We start from the raw sequence: 23,357 nt of genomic DNA, 5'->3' as shown, positions 1-23,357 counted from the left end.
TTCTATGACGATAACACCTTAGCAGTCTCACCTGCTGTGGAAGGCAAAGTAATGTAAATAGTCGTGTTCAGCCAGTACCATGCAGTGGAAAAGCAACATAAATGAGTACAGTAGATTGTTTAGGTTCTAAATGATCATGATGATTGATGAGATAACGGGAAAATGAGCAAAACATCAGCGCATATCTAGTGACAGACTGTACAGAAAATATTTCTAGGAGAAATCAGTTCCATTAAAAGGTTAGGTACAAAGGACTGAGTGATATTTCATCTTTACAACAACCTCAAAAGGAATCAAGCCAACAGTACCACCTACTGGCAGGTGAAAGAATCTATACACAGACTGTATTTATAGTAAGGCTAAGATGACAAAGACATCAGATGAGTAAAAAAAAAAAAAGAAAAAAAAAGAGAGATTACATTCAAAGAATTAAATCACGCAATCAAATATTTACAAAAATCAAGTAGTTTCAACACGAGACATACATAGGACACCTGGTGGCTCAGCCACCTATCTTACTGTATGAGGAGCCAAAGTTCAAATCCAACCACTACCAAGTCTGGTTAATCCATTTAGGCCTAGGATTATTGAATGCTTTAACCAGTGAAAAATAGCAGATATACAAGCTCACAGCGCGGCTGCGAGCTTGTAGATCTGCTATTTTTGAAAAAGTCGTGAAAATGTGTGCAAATCTTTGACTATATGTATTTTCAAAGCGAACGTTTGTAAATCAAATGTTGCTTCTGGGTGGTCCCTAGAACTAAATATTTTGAGATGGGGGTCCGTGGCCAATTAAATATAATTTTGGGGGTCCTTCACATGAAATGGTTTGAGAACCACTGACATAGTAGTCTCTCAAGAACAGCCCAACTGAGCTCCAGTTAAGTGAAAAGCACCTTTTCTTTGACGATGGCTGGCCAGATTGCTGACATAGAAACATAGGTTTTTCAAAAAAACCTTAGAAGGATTCAAAAGACACTTAAAATCGGGTCAAAATTCTAATTTTCACGATGTTTAAAAAATAGCAGATCTACAAGCTCGCAGTGCGGCACTCGGTGCCGCGCTGTGAGCTTGTATATCTGCTATTTTTCAATAGTTAAAGCATAAAATAATGATACACAAAATGTATACCTGTTCTAAATGGGTTAATCCTCTCTGCCCTAGGTTTCTAATGTCTCTACACTCGCTTACCTCAATAAAACGCACATAAAAAAATAGATATGAATCATAATCAATTTTGACTTTACTTGTAGGAGTTATTTTGATATCTCAATCTGATATTTAAAAAAAAATAAATCCTAATCAAATTAAAAATCCATATTCCAATCTAGGCATCTATTTGGACAAAAAAAAAAATAGCAGCACATTTCTATAAATTATATCATAAAAGTTTGCTCGCAAACTTTTGTTGCGGCAAAGGAGTGCTCAAGGCCAGGCCTTTTTTTTATTTGAATGCATATCACAAGGCACAATATTTAATATGGTTAATATTTTTGTACAGTTGTATCTATTTTAGTTTCTTCTTGGTTAGCGATGGAGCTTGTCTGCAACATTTTAGTACGACTGCATGTATATTTCCGTTTCTCTTTGGTCAGTGACCGTGCTAGCGTCGCAGCAGAGAAAAAATAAAATAAAAAAGTTGCACTTTAAAATTTAACTGAATACATGATTGTTTATATACAGATTTACCGTTGCTGTTCTTTTAACAAAAGACCCCTCCCCCAACATAGACATCAGTGTACAACTAACCCTAAATAACCTTCCCATCACCACGGAGATCTCCTTTTTCAACGTGCAGCTTCTCGTGTGCAAGTGTTGTCCCTCATATGATTGGTTCGTGTTCCTCTACTTTAATGTGTCTTGGTCCATACCTTTGAGCACTGGAACATGCCACAAGACACAAGGCCTGCTGCAACCTATGGGACATGCAAAACAATACCATTTAGTATTAGCACTTGCTAATATCAGTTGAAATACTTTTTGATGTTATGCTCTTGAAACTGATATTATCCTAGATAAAGTACTATGTTCTATCCGTCTGTCTTTCAATGTTATATGAGATACTTAAAGTGTGGTTCCTGTGGAAATAAGCCTCGGCTTTCTAGGATCTCCTTTTAGTTGACCTTGTACCTTGTACCAGTGATTTGTACTGTCATGAAACTGTACTTTTTTCTATTGCAAACTTCTAATAAATTCTTCAATCAATCAATCAAAACTGTATATGACAAATTCCTTCTAGACAAGTATGTCTGCTTGGGCCCAACAGTTCACAACTTTTAATCCCAATCTGAGAGGATCAGATTCATATTTTGGGTATAATCAGATAACGCAATTAGATATCATCTTTAACATGCCCAAATCCAAATCTGATCCACTCTGACAGGGATTTAAAGTTTCACACTCTTGGGCCTTGGGGATTGAATGGTCTAATTTTACTTACCCTCAAAGTGGGTGGAAGTTCAGAATCTGGATTTATTGGAGGGGCGCACCAACAGAGGAGACCCTTCTACCACCATTCCCTGATCAAGCAAGAAGCTAACAATTAACAATACTGTATTCAATTGACATACATTAGTTATTGAACGTATAATTGCCTTAAGTCACCCACTACCAAAGTGTCAAACAATGCCATCAAGACACTGAATGGTCAGACATGGTTCCATTCTGATTACAATAATCAGAATAGTACAGTGTACCTTGGTTGCTAATATAACTCTTGATGAAACTAGTGATCCAGATCCACCCTCTCTGTTCCTAAGCATGCACACTACATATAAATATGCACAGGCACACACACACCTCAAGGAAAGAACTCCCACTTGAGCATTATTATACACCTTCACACACACACACACACACACACACACACACACACACACACACACACACACACACACACACACACACACACACACACACACACACACACACACACACACACACACACACACACACACACACACACACTCACACTCACACTCTAAGGAAAGAACTCCCACTTGACTGAGCATTATTGCTTTAACAAAGAACTGAATGAAGGCAAACATACATTGAGCATGTTGATGGCTCTATCGCAGTCCTCCTTCCTGGTGAATTTGATAAAGGCATACTGTTGGTTTGAGATCATCGTGACGTTGGAGACAGTCCCAGCTCTGAAAGAAGAAACAAGACAGTTGGAGAGGGGGGAAAGTTACAGAAAAGAAAAAAAAAGATAGGTGACAGAGTGGGAAAGAGAGAGACAAGAAGCAAAATAGGAGGAGAGAGGGTAAGGAGAGAGACAATAAACAAGACAGAAGGAGAGAGGGGAAAAGAGAATGCATGAGCAGAGACAATAGTTGCGTTTCCATAAAGCCGTTTTTGCGCATTAAGGCTTTTGCGCATAAATCTTTGAATGGAAACACTTCAAAGTGCCAGAAACTGCTTCCACACAGAACTGCGACCAGAGACATGTAGGCCTGATCAACATTAACAGCTTGGTGAAATCGGCGCGCGCGTGTGTCTGCCTGGTGTGTGAACTTCGTTTGAATCATTTCAACTGCTGCGTGGATTGGATATTCGTTAGACCCACCCCCACCCCCCGCGCTCATTGGAGGAGCTGCAATTTTGGAGAGGGAACGGCCGTTTCATGTACCCAGATCCAGACCAGAGAAAGAGTCCACTCTGAGAGTGGGCGGGTTCTTTTTTTGACTCAAAAAGTACGAGTCGAAAAATCTTTTATTCTTCTATTTTTTATAAAGTTTTTCCCCCAAAAATGTTTAATCACTTGTTCAAAAAACGTTATAAGCGTTAATGTTTTCCAAATGTGAGAGGACCGGTGTGTGTGTGTGTGTGTGTGTCTGTGTCGGAGACGAGTGCATGTCTGTGTTGTGCATGCATGCATCGCAGATTCGCATGCATGCGGTGCTAGTCAGGTCCACGGACTACAGGTTGAGAAACACTGCTGGACTGGTCTGATGCACGCGTCATAGCTGTGCGCGCTGACTAGATGTGTTGTTTTGTTTACCTTGATCCTGCCTGTGCATGCATGCTTGACACGAATGTTAATGGCAGCGTCGCCGTCTTGTCCGATGATTTTGTCAGGATTGACAATAAAACACAACACAAAATACACTACTCGTTGTTAATGCGACACACCCGTGGACGCGGTTGGGGAGGGAGAGCGAGGCAGACCAAAGCTACACATTTGATACACTAGCCTGGGTGCCAGCCAGAACGCTCCCACTACGTTCCATGGACTTTGTCACTCCGCTTCTAGTCTCTAGAGAACATTCCATGCTAAGAGCAAGTATTTATTTACTCTTCAATCATATTTACTTATTTATTTAGGGCTTTGATGCAAGTTCTGATGGGTGCAGCTGCATAAGTTGTGTTGCTTAAAGTAATGCGCCGTTGTGCTCTCCTCTCAGCTGCTGCTTAGCGGGGGAAAAAAAAGTGAAAAAAGTCGATCGACGCGTCGATTTTCGGCCTCGACCCGTTGATGCGCAAATAATGCGTCGATTAACATCCATTGTTGTGTGCAAGCCTCGTCCGTCACATCACCCAAGTAAATCCTGGCTAACCCTTCTTCATCACACCGTGTTGCGTGCCACAAGTGGCAGATCTACAAACTCACAGCACCTGCTGGCCGTCTCAGATTCGGTCTGAAAAAAATCCGCCCGATGGCCCCGATCCCAGCTCTGTGCACTGTGTGCAAGCCCGCGGGGTCGGGAGTCATTTACAGCAGGTCGGTCAGACGGACCCAGGGTCTCCCAAGAAAATTCGCTTTGTCTTTTTGCGACTTTCTGATAATTCGCTTCCTATGTTCGAATAAGCTTTATAGAAACGCAACGCAACTAATGATCGTTTCCCCCAAGTTGCTAAGCTTACTTGCTTGTGCACTCTTAGTATTCTTTTCAAAAAGACCCACAGGGATTTAGAGCACTCGTATTACTTTACCTGCCGAAGATGGTGTAGAGCTTCATCTTTGTAACAGTAGGCGCCAAGGATCCTACCCAAAGGTCACAATTATGATTATCTCTGCTCCTATAAAAAGGGAGAATGAAAGTAAATAACTGGTCTACAAATTGATTACCATAGTCATTTATATTTACAACTGTATTATTTTATCTACAAGAGCTTTTTTGGGGTGTTCCCTTTAGGTATGGTGTTTGTCTGTACTTGTGCTGTACTACATTTTTTTTGTTTTGACTGTTCTTCATTTTTGTCCAATAAAATAATCAAACTGTTAAGTGCTTTGTAACATTGTTTTGAAAAGTGCAACATAAATAGTCACTTATTTTGAAATATCTAAACATGAAAACTCTTCATTCCAACACAAGATAGAAATCATATTTACCATGTGCTCTACATTAGCCCATGTAAGCACAGTTGTAGTAAAGCGTTATCAATTATCTGACAGAATACATTTGTTGGAATCAATCCCGTCACAGAAAATAGGGGTTTAACATAGCGGTGCCTTACGTCTTGGCCCCCTCCCGTGGAGTGGGAGACTGAGACTTTGTCCTGGTGCGATCGATAGAGGTAGGTGTATTCACTTTCACTTTCTGGACACTCGGCTGGCTGTTTGCTGCAGCAGTCTTCTTTTTGTCCTCATCCTCCGTCTCCTCCATCTGGCGATTCCTTTTGTCCTGACTGACATCGTCTTCTGCCGATTGCGAGCGCCGACCTGAGGGCATGATGAAGCAATAAGCCACAAGAGGCATGTGGTTGGGGCTGTCACGATATGACATTTTACATGACGATTAATTGTCACTCAAATAATTGCGATTAACAATTAAATTGTGTTTTTGTCGTTGATAGTTACATTTCTGTTTGGCTTTTAGGCTTTGAAGTTGCACATGGCAGATATGACACATAACCTAAATATACAAAGAAATTACTGACATATTTGACAACTTACTACTTAAAAAAAATAACATTGATAGTGGAAATAGCCGATCTACAAGCTCACAACGCGTCGCGATGCGACGCGTTGTGAGCTTGTAGATCTGCTATTTCCACTATTTGACTTGTTTTCCTATTTTTTTAACATGGAAACGATTATGACGATTATGAAAGATAATCGCGATTATGTCAAATAATCGCGATTAGACGATTATGTAATAATTGTGACAGCCTTACATGTGGGTACCTGGTATTGTACAACGGCTGAGAGGCGTGGTGAGACTCCAACCCTCTCAGCCGTTATCAAATATGCAGGCTTCTCTGTAGATTTCTGATATATATTTTTTTGATGTCAGAGTATTTATAATGACATTTATAATGAAAATAAATGTAAAATAATTCATTTTCACTGTTGATGCTGTAATCTATAATGTTCATTATTCAGGATCTAATTCTCTCAACAGAAGAGCAGTGAGACCATCCATCACTGTAGTTGTTATTATTAGTGCATCATTAACCAATTAAAACCGGGAAAGCGGTCCCTGGGGGTCCCTGGCACAAAACATTTTGTGGTCCGTGGATAAATACATATCAATTTGGGGGTCCTTGGGAAGAGTTTGAGAACTACTGATTTAGAAGGCATTTGTAGAATCGCTCTTAAAGGACAACTTAGTTTTTTACAACAAGGGTTCATATTTTAAATTGTGATTAGAGACAAGAAAAGATTAGTATTAAAATGTTTCCATTAACTGCTTTTTTAAACGATTTTAATTTCAGTGGGTGGGGGTATGCATACATTACGAGTGGCTAAATATGTCTTTTTAGACAATAAGCCCATTCCCAAGATGCAGGGGGCTAGCAGTTACTGTAAATAGTAATAAAGAAAAATACATATTTGGCCACTTGTACACATGCCTCCACCCACTGAAATCAAAATCGATAAAACAGAAAGTAAATGACAACATTTTAACACTCATATTTTCTTTTCCCTTATTGCAATCTAAAATATGAACCCTTGTTGTAAAAAAAAAACTAAGCTGTCCTTTAATGGTTTAAATAACATTTTATTCATTAAATAATGTTATGGATTGAAGCTTTAAGATGTATGTAGGATTCTGATCATGCATGCCATAATATTGCCAAACAATTACCATAAGACTGACTTTAGTAGGTACTACTGTAGGTACTGCAGCTCCTACAAATCATTACACACTGGAAGTTGATGCCATGTACAGTGCATCCAATTCAAATGTACAGCATTTTCTTTCAAACTAATTTGGTCGCAGATGTCTGGATTTGGTACAGTTATAAGACAGAGCTGTTTAGCAGTCTGTGAGGTAGAGGTGTAGGGGCAGCTCTGTAGGAATGTGCGGTGACTGCGTTGTGCGTTCAATATTTTTTCACACTTTTAGCCCTTTTTCTACATGGAGGAATACAAATAGATTAGTTGAAGTTCTTGTGTGCTTTGACTTGCCTCCACTGCGACGATGCTTGCCATCAGAGCCAAACAGGGCATCGATAGCTTCCTCCAACGTAGCGTGGTTTTTCAAAGCTTCAGAGCTCTGACCCCAGGTGAAGCCCATTTCCTAAACAGAATAAAATAATAATAATGATCATTTCCTAATCTTACTTGTGCCTCATCGTCCTTCACATCGCCTTGGTTGTGATTTTAATAATAATATATTTGCAGAGAGAGAGAGAGAGAGAGAGAGAGAGAGAGAGAGAGAGAGAGAGAGAGAGAGAGAGAGAGAGAGAGAGAGAGAGAGAGGTGTAAGTCTGACCATTAGGTGTAAGTCTTACCATTAGGTGTAAGTCTTACCATTAGGTGTAAGACGTACCATTAGGTATAGTCTTACTATTAGATCTAAGTCTTACCATTAGATCTAAGACTTACCATTAGGTATAAGGCCATGGCTACACGGAGCTGGATATTTCATATATCCAGGTTTTTCAGATATCCACATAGAAAGATATCTAGGTCCACACAACAAAGATATCTAGGTCTAACAAGCATGCACACAGTAAAGTCTTCAGAAATATCCGGATATCATGACTACACGGATCCAGAGAAGCGGATATTTTTCAGTGTCTCCACTTATTTATCCGGATTGAAAAATATCCAGATTCACTGCCAAAATATCCAGCTTTGTGTGGCTACAAGCCCCAACAGCACCAAAAAATGTCTAGATTCACAAATATCCAGCTCTGTGTAGCCTTGGCCTAAGTCTTACTATTAGATGTAAGTCTTACCATTAGGTGTAAGGTCTGTGCCCTCTTCAGCTCCTGGGCAGCTTCAGCGCTTGAGCTTTCCTGCTCCAGTATTTCCTTATAAACCAAAGATGCCTCAAAGTACCTCTGGGTAGCAGGCAAAGACAAGTAAAACGTGACATTAGCGTAATAGCAAGCATTATATGTAGTAATAGACGTTTTATGGTATTGAATGAGTAGATTACACAGTCTGTACAAAACTAAACAAAAAGAAAACGTGAAAAGGTTCCCTGGGAACATTTTTATATAATGGAGAAATAGGAAAAAAAGCAAATGTTTGAAAACTTTTGGAATAAATTAATTCAAATACAATAGTTGGGTAAATGATATATGATTTACCTTGAGCCCGCACAGCGCTTTGCCTTTCCTAAATAGACCTTTTAACCACTTAGGTTCCATGAAAAGCGCCAGGCGGGCATCGGCTAGCGCCCTCTCATAGTCCCGCATCCTTTCATAACAAAGTGACCGGTTTCCAAATAACCTGAGTTGGACGGAGGAAGGAGGAACAATAAACACAATCGTTCAGTAATTGCAAAAGAGTGTTTTGGTTTTAAGTATACATAATCCCAGGTGTTTTCTCACTTGTATTCCTGTGGGTTGTATTTAATGGCGTCGGTGTAGCATTTGACCGCCGCTTCATATTGTCCACAAGCCGCATAGCGATTTCCAACAGCTGAAAGAGAGATGGAGTGGCTTGGTATAATGTTTGTTACAGATAGGGTGCCATGATTCCCCCCCCCCTAAAACATGATGATCAGCTATTATGATTATACTAGGAAGACTTTTTCCAAAAAAGTGTACAGAAATTATGTTTGTATGTGGCCACAGCAGGTGACCCAGCTTAAGTTAGCCACACCCACGGTGTTGGGTGTATGGTAAAAGGGGAGGGGATGATTTTATGATGTCATTAAATCAGATCAGGCCTTTTGACTCAAGAGGCTTCCAGCTTTTCAGGAAGAAACCAAAACAGGGAAGGCAAATTCTCACATTATAACCACACCCGGTGATCTATTACGATTAATGTTAACTCCATAGACACATACAAAACAGAAAAAGTACAAGCCTATGACACAACCAATTTAATAATAAAATGCTTGGTTATAATAATGCTTGGTTCATTTCAAGAGATTCAGTGCAAATGTAAATATACACTGACTTTTTCTGGTTAACATGTAACTTACCGGCAAGTTCTGTACTTTTTCTGGCTAAATCCTCTGCCACTACCTCCTTGTTTCTCACCCTGGGCTTTAAATAAAAATAGAAAAAGACAATAAGGTAGATGCAGTAGAAGCAACAGCAAATGTGGGGATATAAATAGCACATAACAAATCCCAAACCTCTAGATCATCATTAGTGCCACCGTTGTCGCTGAAACCACCAATAGCAGTTCCCTTGGGGAGTGGGCTGGGGACAGAAGATTCCTCCATTTCCCTGCACCTCTCGATATTATTTGTTTCTTTGTGATCTTCTGAAGTTTTAGAAGACTTTGGTTCTTTGTGAACACAAGTTTTAGAAGGCTTTGTTTCTTTGTGAACACAAGTTTTAGAAGCCTTTGCTTCTTTGTGAACACACGTTTTAGAAGGCTTGGTTTCTTTGAGATCTTCTGAGGTTTTAGAAGACTTTGTTTCTTTATGGACACACGTTTTAGTAGGCTTGGTTTCTTTGTGATCCGATGTTTTAGGAGGCATGATTTCTTTGAGATCTTCTGAAGTTTTAGAAGGCACGGTTTCTTTGTGATCTGAAGTTTTGGAAGGCATGGTTTCTTTGTGATCTTCTGATGTTTTAGAAGGCTTGGTTTTCTGATGAAGAAACATACAGACACATATATTAGACATAATATTAAACAGCCATACACAAACACAGAGGGAAACAAAGTATGTTCTAATGCATCATAGGGCACCTGTTTGACAATTTGACTGCCTTTTTTCAGCTTTGTTTCCTCAGCCTCAGCCTTCTCCTGCACCGATTTATTTTCTTCTGGGACTTTTTCCTGTTTAGCTTCTTCAGTTTCAGCCTTCTCCTGCACATACTTCTTCTCTGGGTCTTTTTTCAGATCAGTTTCAGCCTTCTCCAGCACAGATTTCTTTTCTGGGTCTTTTTTCAGTTCAGTTCCAGCCTTCTCCTGCAGAGACTTTTCTGTGTCTTTTTTCAGTTCAGTTTCAGCCTTCACCGGCGCAGACTTCTTCTCTGGGTCTTTTTTCAGTTCAGTTTCAGCCTTCTTCTGAAGAGACTTCTCTTCTGGGTCTTTTTTCAGTTCAGTTTCAGCCTTCTCCTGCACAGACCTCTCTTCTGGGTCTTTTTTTAGTTCAGTTTCTTCAGTTTCTGCCTTCTCCTGCACAGACTTCTTCTCTTCTGGAACATGAACTACTGGTGACGAATCATCCTCTCCTTTGTCCTCTAGTTTGGGGGTCTCATCCACTAGTTTGGGGGTCTCATCCACTAGTTTGGGGGTCTCATCCAATTGATTCTCGACAGGAGATCCAGCAGTAGACACATCCAAACTATCTTCATCCACTTCCTACAGGGAAAGAAAGTATTATTAAATATAGCATTCACATTAGTAATGTGAAAGACATTTAGCCATGTCAAGACAAGACTCAACTCAATACAGGATGCCGTACATACATAGCAAAAGAAACATGCACAACCAAACAAGGTGATGGCCAGGAAGACGTTTAAAATTGAAATTGACACCGCATACTGGATAATGCTCCCAAAAATGTATTTAATAGATTATCACATAGGTGATGTTTTGAGCATCTCACGCTCTTAAAAACAGAAAGGGGGCGCTGGGCAAGCACACGGGGGGAAAGACGTCTACTACTGCAGAGACTAGGGGTTTGAAGCCATGTGGCTTGCCGAGCATCTAAATTAACACAATTGACCGTGTTCTGGAGGGAAGCCGAGCGGGATGGCTGATATTTGTGATGTATACTCTGACAGGCTGGGGCAGCACCTGTCAGCTGGAAAAGTTGAACCGGCAGGGAGTGTGAACCCCCGCTGGTATAGCCTTCAGTGTCATGGAGGCACACAAGCCTCCCTGCGATATATATTATCATGAGAATCAAAATATCTCGAACATTTGCTCCTTGTGAATACTATCGCATTGTATACTATAATATTAACAGGCTTACATAACGTTCTGTCGCTGTGTTGAAGCATTGGGTTTAAAACCAAAATATCGCCAAACAGGCGCCTTTGAACAGCGTTTTGACATCAAATCCCGTCCTCCATTGATTGTGCGTTGTCGTCTTGTGAGCACTGACTGAGCAGTGCTTCTTTCTCCCCTGGTTAGGGGCGGCATAGCTCAGGGGTAGAGAAACCGTTATTAGAACACAAAGGGTTCCCGAAGGGTTCCCAGTTCGAATCCGGGCTCCCCCTGAGTTAATGTCGAAGAGTTCTTGGGCAAGACTCTGAACCCCTAGTTGCTCCCGGTGAGTAGGATGGTGCCTTGCATGGTTTCCTCCGCCACCGGTGTATGAATGTGTGCGTGAATGGGTGAATGTAATGCACAATCTATGTAAAAGCGCTTTGGATAAAAGCGCTATATAAATGCACCATTTACCATTTGGTCCCCTTCTCGTCACATGATATGCTTGTCTGTGGAGTGAGCCAGAGCCTTGTATTCAGAGAGTCTCGTCACCTCCGTTCACTTCATGGGACCAGATCAGGTTTCTGACACCGCATTGGCAGAACTCTGTCTCTGTACAAGGCTCTGGAGCGAGCCGCTCTGCCTGCCTGCCAGCTGCACTCGGGGCAGAGCTGAGCAGCGGAGAAGTTCTTTCTTTGTTTAAACTGTGTGAAGGTAACATACTCCGTGTTGTGCTCGTGCACCGATAACACTGAAAACACCGGGTATGGTGACAAGCCTAAACTTAAGCAATCTCCACGATAGGATTATTGTGAGTGCTTAACATTTTATCACGATAAGCGATAATAACGATTATCCTCCCATCCCTAATTGGACATTAGTCAGGTGCTGTGTGATGTCACCTCCCGGGTGGGTATTTCAAGGTGTGTGCTGTAACGTTTCTTTGGCTGTGGAAGAGCGTGAGACGCTTGAAACTTCACCTAGGTGGTCATCCATTCTCACACTACATACATACATTACACTGTACACTCTTGAGTTAAATTAACATTTTACAGTGTATAAAGAAACATGATACGAGCTGAGAAATTAAATAAAAGGCTGGGTGTGGCCACACTCAGTCGCTCTCTCCTTTCATGAGAGTGGTAGCATTTGGGCTTTCTTAGTTTTGCCTTTGGTTTGCAGCACCATTGCTGACATCACTGACACTGACTAACACATCTCATCTTAGTATTTGTTATACCGAGTACGTTAAGTTATTGATAATATTGTAAACCAGTAAGGCTCCCTAATCGGGAGATAAGCGACCGTAGGTCACTTATCTCCACAAATAGGGCAACAATGTGTTTTGCCAAAATCTTCCTGATCCATGTTGATGACATGAGTGTAGACATACTGTGTAGTGATTTTCGTGATTTTAGGGCAAAATCTGTAGGAGCAGTGTCAAAAAATGTGTTTTTAAAAATCTGCCTGGAGGTGGCGCTATATGGGACAGATTCATGTTGATGGGATGAGTGTAGACATACTGTGTAACGATTTGCGTGATTTTAGGGCGAAAATTGTAGGAGCAGTGTCCAAAAATTTGTTTTGCAAGAATCGGCCTCATGGTGGCGCTAGAAGAGGGCCATGTGAGAAATGAGGGGTGGGGTCTCCGCGCCGGCAAGGCGGACGAATAGGTACCGGCCCCGGCTGTCCCGGTCGCTCCTAGCCTGAGTTACGGCATTTTATGTGAGCTGCAGTGTAGGGGGTCCTCCACTGGGGGCGCCACCACTTTTGCATCCGTTCTGGAGCTCCAGGAGTCAGTGGTCCCCGGGAATTCCCCGTGAGCAGCCCCGTTGGGGTGGTCATTTGGTCAAGTTTGCGCATTTGGTCATTTTTTACATCTGGGGGTCCCCCAGGGACCTGGGGGTCCCTGGAGCTCCGGGGGTCCTTGGAGGTTGTAGTTTGGCAGCCAAGGAACGTGTGTGCAAAATTTGGCATGGATCGGGGCAACGGTTGCGGAGATATAAGCAGGGAAAAAGTGTGACGTGTGAGGTGTGACAGACAGACTGACGGACTGACGGACGGACTCACTCACAGTTTGTGCAGGTTTTGATAGTAAATGCGACCTATGGTCGCAATAAATACCTTGCTTTGTGCACTCGGGTCTTCCTCCTTTCTGGCATGGCCTAAGAGCCAGTTCGTAAACGTCCACGTCTTATCTGGTTTCTTGTTCGCCAAAGCCTCGTGCAGATTTTCCACGGCATCCCCAGTTTTGGTTACAGCTACACTACTTTCAGGACTGGCCTCTTCCGTGGTCTTAATGTCGTTGTCCACTCCTGTGGCTGGAATTTCGGTTAGAGTTGCGCTACTTTCTGGACTGGCCTGCTCAGCGTCTTTAGATGTTTTTTCTACTGTGTTTTCTTCCTCCTTACTTTCTTCCTCCTTACTTTCTTGTTCTTCATCATCCTTAACACAGAAATAAAAGTTTTTTCAAAACAAAGTCAGTCCTGAACAAGATAGGCCAATTCATGTTGTGAACAAATCAACAATGATCCTGGCAGTCTAGACGCAAATGTTGAGCAAGACTTTCACCAATGGCAGAAAAACAACGCATCACTGGTGGTATTTAATACCAAATAGAAGATGGAGGGCAGAATTCAGAAGGTGCTGAAAGCTTCGGGAGCAGGTGGGGTATGAAGGAAGATGTGAATGGACTAGTTTGCAAATCCCGCCCCATTCTGCCCTGTTACTATGATGGGACATTTTCCCTGGGCAGATTGTTTTTATAGTGGCAGTGAATGGGATTTTTTTATGTTTTCATAGCCTCATTACAGCTATATAAAGTACCAAAGGAAAACATCTAGGTGATATTAATAAAAAGGGAAGACAAAGGTACAGTAGTTACATTGCAAAACAGGGGGTGTCCCCGAAAATATATGTTTTAATTTGTTTAATCACAGTGGGACAGAATCACTATTGCAGATTCTTTTATAGTGGAAGTGGATGGGATTTTTTTTTTGTTCATAGCCTCATTACAGCTATATAAAGTACCAAAAAAAAACACATCTACGTGATATTAATAAAAAGGGAAGAAAAGGGTACAGTAATTACATAACAAAACAGTAGTTTCCCCCCGAAAATATATGTTTTAATTAGTTTAATCCTCTGGATCAGAGAGAGAATAGTTCTTAGAAATAGAAAGCGCATTGCATCTTGGGTAGGAAGAGGAGAACTATAATACATAATAGGCTGGCTTTTCGTAATTCTGCCCATTTAAAATATATGTACCCAATCGTAACTAGTTAGACCATTGATAAGGTCCATGTGAACTAGTTTGTTGAAGCTTATTCATTATGATGAGCGTGATCGCTATCACCTACCGCGGCCGTACCGGGCGATTACCGTGTCGCGCAGTGCGGACAGTTTTTGAAAGGCTGAAGCAACATTCTCCACTGCACAAACTCCACCCCTGATAGCAAAAAGTGAATGTTTTTTCTGGTTGGCCAGTCAGGGAGTCTCAGGGACCAATCAGAAGGCTGACAAATGGTCTATTAGGATAGTTTCTACCAGACACAACAAGGTATTGTACTGTATGTGTGGAAGCTGAGGGGAGGCGTTGAGAGCTTGTACTGTAGATCTGCTCTAAACTCATTCTACTCCTTTACTCCCTGAATGATTCTAGTTTAGATGCTTCTGAGAATTCCTGAATTCCTCCTACTGTATGCAATATAAATGACACTTACAGTACTTACAGACATATCATTAGCTGAATGCTTCTTCTTCCATTCGTGTTTTCTCTCTTTTCTTCGCTGTAAAAGAATAAGGAAACGACATGTGGTCTGTGCTGTCACATGATGGAATTAAACACAATTTCAGATTCATTTACAATCAGAATTCTTCTTCAGCCACTGACCTGTTTCTTACGCTTGTTCTTCTCTGCACGCTTTTCCTCCTTTACCAATTCTTTTGGTTTGTCAGCTACCTTTGGTTTGCCAGGTTCCTAAGACATACATAGATTATAGAATTTGACAATGTTCAGCAGCACACCAACATATTCGAATTTGACAATGCTCAGCAGCACACCAACATATTCTACAAGTAAAGCTTTTTGGAAAGAAGAAAAAAAGTTCCCTCCCAAAGGCAAGACCACGCTTTACAGCGCAGTAAAAAGCAACGATTTTGACAAAACATAACTTCACATTGTGCACAATTATGTGTTGCTTACCTATTATGTCAGGCAAGTATCAAGTCTCTGCAAATTGATTTTCATACCATACTGGAATACATCGTATTCCATGTATTCTAGCCTCCAAAATCCAGCAACATAGTATGAAAAGTATAAGCAATAATGTCTATGGAACTTGGAACTTTAAGCACCTCTTGTGACACTGGTGCTTCACGCAATGCAGGCTGTGAAGAATCTTCAGGCTCTGCAGGTAAAATCTCCTCTTCATCGCTATATATTAAGTCTTTGGACAGTTCAACATCCAACGCCCTCATGATGGGTAAACCAAACTCCAAACCTTCAAAACACAACAGAAAACATTGTAATTAGTTTAAAACAAGATCAAGACGTTGCTACTCAATGTGAAATATCAGTCTGTCCGTCTGTGTTACTGTAGTTCACAGACCGACTTCAAACTCTGTCAAATAAGCGGTTGTCCAGAACCTCCGATACAACCAATGCACCCATATATAGGCATAGAAATGCACCCATATATAAGCATAGATGGAGATCAGGTTGTACAGAACTGACAATGCGGCGGTCAGTCTGTGAACTATCCTGAAGATATCTAGTGATGACATCAGGGATCTCCATATACTGTATGGGCATGAAATAAGGTGCATATATGGAGATCCGGTTGGCATAGGCGAGAGGCACTTCCGCGTCGGCCTCTGCAGAGATCAGGAAGGAAACACCTGTGCGCGATCAGGGATCTCCATAAATGGGCATAAAAGGGACACAGACAGACTGGTACAACAGGTACTTTGACAACAGGTACAACAGTTATTAGGTGGGGCATAGCTCAGCGCTCAGGGCCCTGTGATTAACAAACGCTGATTGGCAAAACGCCCACTCAGCACTTGGGGACAGACCGACCGGTCTGCAGAAGACACGTGATAATGTGAATTCAAGCGACCGGGATCGCATACCAGGCTAGGTGGGTCATGCATCGTTCCTCAGTAAGCTGGTTAATAAAACCTCATTAATAAAGGTCATGCCATGGAAACACCAGAGTATCAACTCTTATGATATTCACACACTTACCAAAGGAGTTTAATGCATCTAGGACAGGACTGTCATCCTTACGTCGGAATATTAAATCTACCACGGAATCCTGAAAAAAAAGGAAGGAGAAAAAAGATCTATAAGTTCAAACAAATTGAACTATGTCTATGCATAGGAGCTAGAGCAGGGGTATTCAAACCCAAGGGGCCGAACCAAGGGTCCCGGCAGACAAGGGAATGAAGAATGAAAAGTAGAGAGCTGAGATGCTGCCCCTACATATCTGCACTAGGTCTCTGAACAAGTGAACATAAATGATGTACAGTGAGTCCAATAATAAATATAGTCATTATACTGTAAGTACCGTGTATCTAGCACCAATTAATGAATTCATGTACAGTCAACAACGAATGAATATGGCTATACAGTCAATCAACAGTCAAAGAATAAATTAATAAAAAAAAGAAAAAGAAAAACTAGGGTTGTCCCAATCCTACTTTTTCACATCTGCTACCATACCGCAGCCGAATATTGGCTGATACCAGTGCATTTTTTATATCGGCCAATATCGATAGCAATTCGATACCAACATGTATTTCTGTCACTCTATTCTGACTGATATCAGGTAACATTTTTTGTTTTTTCATTCTTTATTATTATTTTCTTTTACTTTATTTGCCGACTTATTTTGTAGTTTGGAATGTTGGAAAGGGCTTGATCAAGTGATATTATTCAAACGGACACATGAACACACACTTCCCCAGAATAATAGCAACCAAAACAGCAGGTTATGAGAGAAAAACTGACCCAGTTATTATCTTCCAAAATCTTATACAAATTTTTGGGAGCGCCGCGCCTGTGTCTGCGTTTTGGGGTAGAGTCCAGGACGTCCTGCCGATCCTCCGGATCCGTATCCGGATCGAATATCGGATCGGGAGATTTGGGCCTGTCCTAGAAAAAACAAATATAAAACTAATTACTAAGTATTAAAATGAGGAATGCGACGGATACAAACTAAAAATTAAATATTATCAATGAACAAATACCAACTATTATTAAACATGCTTTTAAAATAGTCACACCATTTATTTTAAGATAGATCATTTTATTCCTCTTGCATGAGGGGATTCCCACTGTTTCTGAAGAAATCACTATATGGTTTCCTCATTCCTTCTTAAACTCTATTTCCTCTATTTTTTTTTCCATTGTCATGCACTGTGCAACATGCAAACAATTTAGGGCCAATCAACTGTTTTCCTTATAATATATATAACTTATAGTCACTGTCAAATTGAGGTCAGGAGCAGCAGGGTATAAACCCATTTAGACCGGGTCGGGGAACACATTATTACTAAGGGTGTCGGAAAAAATCGATATGAATCGATTATCGGTTTCAACACTAGCGATACGGCCGCATCGATGCGCGTTTACCCGGATCGGTCCAAATCGCGGCCGTATCGGTCGATGTATCGGTCCTAAAGTAATTAATCGGATTAATCGGATTTTAGCATTAAATAATTAACCTGCTGTGAAATTCTGAATTTACTTACTCATCGTTTACTGTTACAAATCATTACTTCAAAAGTGAGCGCTCTGAAAGCACAGTCAGTGCTGCAGTGAGTGCAACGGAAAGAAAAAAAGAAAAAGCTGCCTGCGCCCTGCTGCTCTGTCCTCCAAATAGAGCTGTGTTTCTACGTACTGCAGTCACTGTCCTGCGGAAAGCCGCAGATCTACAAGCCCACAGGGTGTTGCATGTGGATGGGTTGTAAACTTATAGATCTGCTACTTCCGATGCAGCGTGTATGACGCTCGCATGTGCGACACACAGCGACTTGTAAACAAACCAACAACGTGTTAGTTGAGTTCCATCACTATGGATTCATTATTCCAGTGGAGAAACGCAAGTTTGGATTTTATAAGAATGCGACAGTAATGGATTGGATTATAACACTTTTCCCAGTAGAACCCGGTTCTACTAGAACCATCAGAAGTCCCCGCGCTTGTCGACAGCAAAGGTAATAATCACAGCATCAGCTTTTATGGCAAAGGGCTACTATAGAGTATTGGTTTTCAAAGTGGGGTCCGGGGACCCCCAAGGGTCCTTGAGGGAGTTCTAGGGGGTCCTCGGCGAAATGATAGGAACCAAATGGACCCTTGGGTATGTGTAACTCAGGGGAGTGTACAAATGGAACCAAATGGACCCTAATGAACCCTTGGGTATGTGTAACTCAGGGGAGTGTACAAATGGAACCAAATGGACCCTAATGAACCCTTGGGTAAACTTAAGACAGCCTGATCCATGTCAAACTGGAGGTCCTTGACATTGATTTTTTTAGAACTACTGCAGTAGAGCCATAAGATAACAAGTAGACATGATGTGTGCCAGACTTCAAATGTTGCACTTATAGCCTACTTTATACTGCTGTTGTTACTGTTGTAAAGTGGATCTCTTTGAAATGATCTTATTGACTGAATAACAGCAGGCTCTTTTACTAGTTTTATTTGGTGATCTGATCTGTGGCATTGCTGAGGATTGATCTGATCTGTGGCATTGGTGAGGATGTATTTTAGTTTTTCAGTGTTATTATAGCAGCTTTGCAAAGTACAATTATTGCACTGTACTGAAGCCTGAAGGGCCAGGCCTTTTGTGTGTTTGTTTTATATTTCTCCACCTGACCAACTGTAACTGCTAAAGTGAAGTTCTTAGAAATGGGTGTGTGAGACAGATTTTCAAACCATGTCAGTAGGCTTTGTAGTTTACATTAATTCTTTTTTGTATCTACATGTCTGTGTCTATTTTATGATTTGTCATCCATCTTTCTTTACAATTTTCATTCCATGGTCTTTTATGAGATATCCATTATTTGAAGGTCAGCAATGCTACTTTATAGATTATAGCTTCTTAATTGAATGGAAAATTAATGTTTCATTAAACTTATGTATCAGATCACACCGTATCGCATCGAATCGTATCGAATCCAATCGAATCGCATAAAATCCACAAAATCGAAATCGTATCGAAATCGTATCGAAATTGCACCGTATCGAATCGTATCGAATCGTTCTGTATGTAAGCCGTATCGTTTCCGAATCGAATCGTTAGCCCATGTATCGGATACGTATCGAATCGCCTTGTAGGGGATGGATACACACCCCTAATTATTACCGTACTTTAACCGCTATTTTATATTTAACTATTGAAAAATAGCAGATATACAAGTTTGTAGATATGCTATTTAAAAAGAATTGTGAACATTTGTGCAAAGACTTTGTATATTTTTGACCCGATTCTATAAATGTTTTCTAAGGTTTTTGAAAAACGCATGTTTCTATGTCAGTGGTGCTCAAAACTTTTTCACGTCAAGGACCCCCAAAATGCTAGGGTTATTTCTCAACCCCATCTCAAAATATTTAGTTCCAGGGACCCCCAGAAGCCAAGTTTGAGTTACAAGTGTTCTCTTAAAAATACATACATTCAAAGATGCAAGCTTGTATATCTGCTATTTTTCAACAGCTAAAGTATAAAATAAGTCCAGGTCTTATAGGAATAAACAGGAATCTTGGCGCTGAATGTGATATTTACTTTTCTGAGATGGTATTGATTCGCTCCAAGCCTCCAACCAGATTTTGTTTTATTTATTACAGCCCCAGTGACTAAATGTTGATTGAAATTAATTGCACTTCAAACAAGTATCTGAGTTACACACTGATCAAGCCCGTTCCATGCTCACAACTGTAATCCAGCATAACTATATGCCACGTTTAAATGCATCGACAGAAACGACTATGGTGAGGTATGGTTTTGTTCACATTTTATTATTAAGATCATTGGTTCTCGGTCTCGGCTCACCCCTGTAAATAAACTTTTACACCACAGCACCCCTGAATAACAGAGTTACTTTAGCACCTATTTATTCATATTCATATTACGCTATGTAAAAATGAAAATATTTCCCCCTAAAATACAGTAACTTGAGTGAATATCGGTTTCCATTAGGACGGATTATAAATAACTTTATACTTAAGGTTTAACCTCTTGAACTTGAACCCAAGCATTCCTATTCTGTGGGGAACATTCAACATTGTGAGCTTGTAGATCGGCTAATTTTGGTAAAGAGATGTATTGGTTTAGATTGGAAAAGAACACACCAAGTACAGTGCAAGTAATAATAGAGGTTCTAAGTGGATAAACCAAATTGATATTGATAAATTCCAAATACTATCAAATAGAGATGTTAACGATCAATCGGCAATGGATCGGATCGGGCCGATCAAAGCGAGATCAAAAAAAAAAAAAAGGTAAATTCACCGATCCGATCCGATCGGTGCATCCCATCAACCAGCCGTTCAGTATGCCCACTTGAGGCCATTTTGGGGTATTGATTTCCACAGTGCTGAAGGAATAATAACTATAAGGCAAATATATAAATTAATTCATGAGTGAATTTATTATTTAAAGTTAAAACATTAACATTTAGAAAATAATAATAACTTGATCGGATCGGTGATTGATCGGTATCGGGTGATCAAACTTTTGTGATCGGTGCTCGGTGATCGGTTCCAAAAAACCTTATCGGACCATCCCTACTATCAAAGTATCCTGTGTGCGTCACGGTCACCCCAGGACTTGCATCACGGCACCCACTTTGAGAAACCCTGATTTAGATAGACATTATATTGTCTTCTCGTTCACAAATGCTATGTATGATATGTTGCTTATAGTTTAGACCAGTTGCTCTCAAACTTTTTCACTTCATGTCAAATGTATTTGGCCACGGACCCCCACCTGAAAAGATTCTGTGCCGCGGCGGTGTTAACATTTTGCAAAACCTTATTTTACATTTACAAAGAATGTCAAGATGTTTTGAAAATAACTGATATGGGGGCCATGGGGGGTCCCTGGACCCCACTTTGAGAACCCCTGCATTAGACCATGGACCACCACAACTCTTGAGAGTGTACACATGGAACCAAACGGACCTGCTTCCATGTGTTCACTTTCAAGAGTTACACATGGGTCCATCTGGTTCCTAACCATCAATCATTCATCTGGGGACCCCCTGGAACCCCACTTTGTGACCAATGGTTTAGACATATTCAGATAGAATAAGACAGCTGTTTGTTTACATGGCATGGTATCATATTACTTCGCAGCACTTTTTATTTTATTTGCACTCCACTTAACATGGCGATTTACCATGTTATTGTTTTGTCAACTACTTCATGTAATGTATTCCTGATGTTGTACACTCTGACTGTCTCTTCTTGCCAGCCTTAAAGTCGGGAGAACATGCGTCAGATTAGGCTCCTATAGGAAGCTCCTTCATACTTACATGTGTGCGCTCAAGTCGCGAGTTCTCTCGAATTCTCGGCATACTTGCACCGACTGTGTAGAAGAAAATAAAATACAGTTATAATCAATCCGTTATCAGTTGGAGTCGGTTACCACATATTATTGTAACCGTAAACAATATCTTGATCTGCACGTCCTTGTTGTAATATCAGGCAGGCCTGTGATATCTCTCCTCGGCCTGCATGGGTCTTGTCTAGACCTGTCTGTCTTCAGTGCTTAGCAAAAAGAGCTAACATCTACAGACCAAGTCGAACTTTAAAATGATGATGATGACACAAGCTCTGCTGCATGGGTTCACTGAGTTCTTACCTCTGTCCTCTTCTCCTTCAGACTTGTAAATGTGTGCGGTGGACTGCTGTGGCAGGTTTTCTGCTTCTTCAAACAAATGTTTGTGTGTGTTTTATGCAATGCGATGTGTTGTTTCCGCATTCGTTCGATGGCTGCCTGGCTAACTACCACACACACACACACACACACACACGCACAGTCACAATGCATGCACACTTTTCCCACAAGGCAAATTGTGTGCACTCGTTTTCTGTCACCACTGCAGCCGCTGGGCTGGCGTTGGGGACGGTAAACCAACAAACAAACAAACAAGCTCTGCACTCACTGCAGCAGTGCACCACCACCACACACACATGAACCAAATAACCGTTGGTTGGTTGCGGAGCGGAGCGGTTGGTTATAGCACTGTTTCCCAAACAGTGGGTCGGGACCCATTTGTGGCGACTCGAGTAAAATCCCATTTATTCCACGACTCGAGTAAAATCCCATTTATTTTACTATTTAAAAAGAAATTCCATGAATAATTAATATTAATAGCAATATAATTAAGAAGTAGTGGAGGAAAAACATCGATCTTCAATTTGTGAGATCTGCTACTTTCACTAGTTTGGGACTTGGGTTGGGTGTAGCCATAAATTATAACTACCAGGAGCGGATGCTAATATGCGGAGGGGAGAGACATAACCTCCGCATATTAGCATCCGCTCCTGGTAGTTATAATTTATGGCTAGGTTGGGTGCTTGGGGCTAATGTCTAATTTATCTTTTGGGTCACGGGCTAAACAGTTTGGGAACCACTGGGTTATTATAGAATGACTTTGATAGGAATTGTATATGTTTATTTTAAACATTGCATTTCACTCTATGCACTCTGAACTTAATTCTGAAACCTGACAGAGTAATGGTGGAAGCCCCCATATTCAAACTGGTTCTCCCAGTTTGGGTCACCCCATGTAGTGTGTGCTCTTTTGTTTCAGATTGCTAATCAACCTTTTGACAGTGTTGTTCTCTAATATCCATGTGTGAGGATTGTCTCTCTCAGTCTACCAAAGGTGTTAGGGCCTGTCCGGCCTCCCTGGGGTTGTGGGAGGAACTTGGCTCAGTATATGATATGATGCTTTTACTGTATGCTTGCCTTGTATTGCTTGAGAGCTCTCACGAATAAAACCAAGAACGTTGTAGGCTACGTCTTTCTCCTCAACTGCGTGATTATTTTCAGACTAATAGGTGGAAAATCCTACCTATCAGACTTTATACAGAAATCTCGGT

At 41.0% G+C, this 23,357-nt stretch overlaps 1 protein-coding gene across 3 annotated transcripts; it reads right to left on the bottom strand.

Annotated features, from left to right (window-relative positions):
• Positions 1-1,142: 1,142 nt before the first annotated feature.
• On the bottom strand, positions 1,143-22,238 carry LOC308305589 (uncharacterized protein). Of its 3 annotated transcripts, none has more exons than XM_080750406.1 (20): positions 22,111-22,238; positions 21,782-21,834; positions 17,256-17,399; positions 16,491-16,560; positions 15,599-15,744; positions 15,135-15,221; positions 14,965-15,030; positions 13,367-13,687; positions 10,052-10,669; positions 9,489-9,950; positions 9,333-9,396; positions 8,734-8,824; positions 8,491-8,632; positions 8,134-8,238; positions 7,358-7,469; positions 5,461-5,665; positions 4,936-5,022; positions 3,050-3,152; positions 2,441-2,519; positions 1,143-1,916 (listed from the first exon to the last, which is right to left on the bottom strand). In XM_080750406.1, the coding sequence occupies exons 2-19, from the start codon at positions 21,821-21,823 to the stop codon at positions 2,460-2,462; spliced, it is 2,925 nt and encodes a 974-aa protein (XP_080606532.1). In that variant the 5' UTR covers positions 21,824-21,834; positions 22,111-22,238; the 3' UTR covers positions 1,143-1,916; positions 2,441-2,459. The 3 variants fall into 3 exon arrangements, with proteins under 3 accessions (XP_080606532.1, XP_080606533.1, XP_080606534.1); XM_080750407.1 differs by having other exon boundaries at positions 14,974-15,030; XM_080750408.1 differs by lacking the exon at positions 17,256-17,399.
• Positions 22,239-23,357: the final 1,119 nt, after the last annotated feature.

This window comes from Nannobrachium achirus (assembly GCF_963921795.1).
Source record: "Nannobrachium achirus genome assembly, chromosome: 20".
NCBI lineage: Eukaryota > Metazoa > Chordata > Actinopteri > Myctophiformes > Myctophidae > Nannobrachium > Nannobrachium achirus.
The sequence above is the reverse complement of the archived record's forward strand: the minus strand, read 5'-3'. Positions and strand labels throughout refer to the sequence as shown.

Coding starts and splice junctions, on each gene's coding strand:
- LOC308305589 (XM_080750406.1), bottom strand. CDS start 21,823: ATGCCGAGAATTCGAGAGAACTCGCGACTTGAGCGCACACAT. Junction 8,825..9,332: donor AAAAAGTACAGAACTTGCCG/GTAAGTTACATG, acceptor TCTCTCTTTCAG/CTGTTGGAAATCGCTATGCG. Junction 5,666..7,357: donor CAAGCATCGTCGCAGTGGAG/GCAAGTCAAAGC, acceptor TCATGCCCTCAG/GTCGGCGCTCGCAATCGGCA.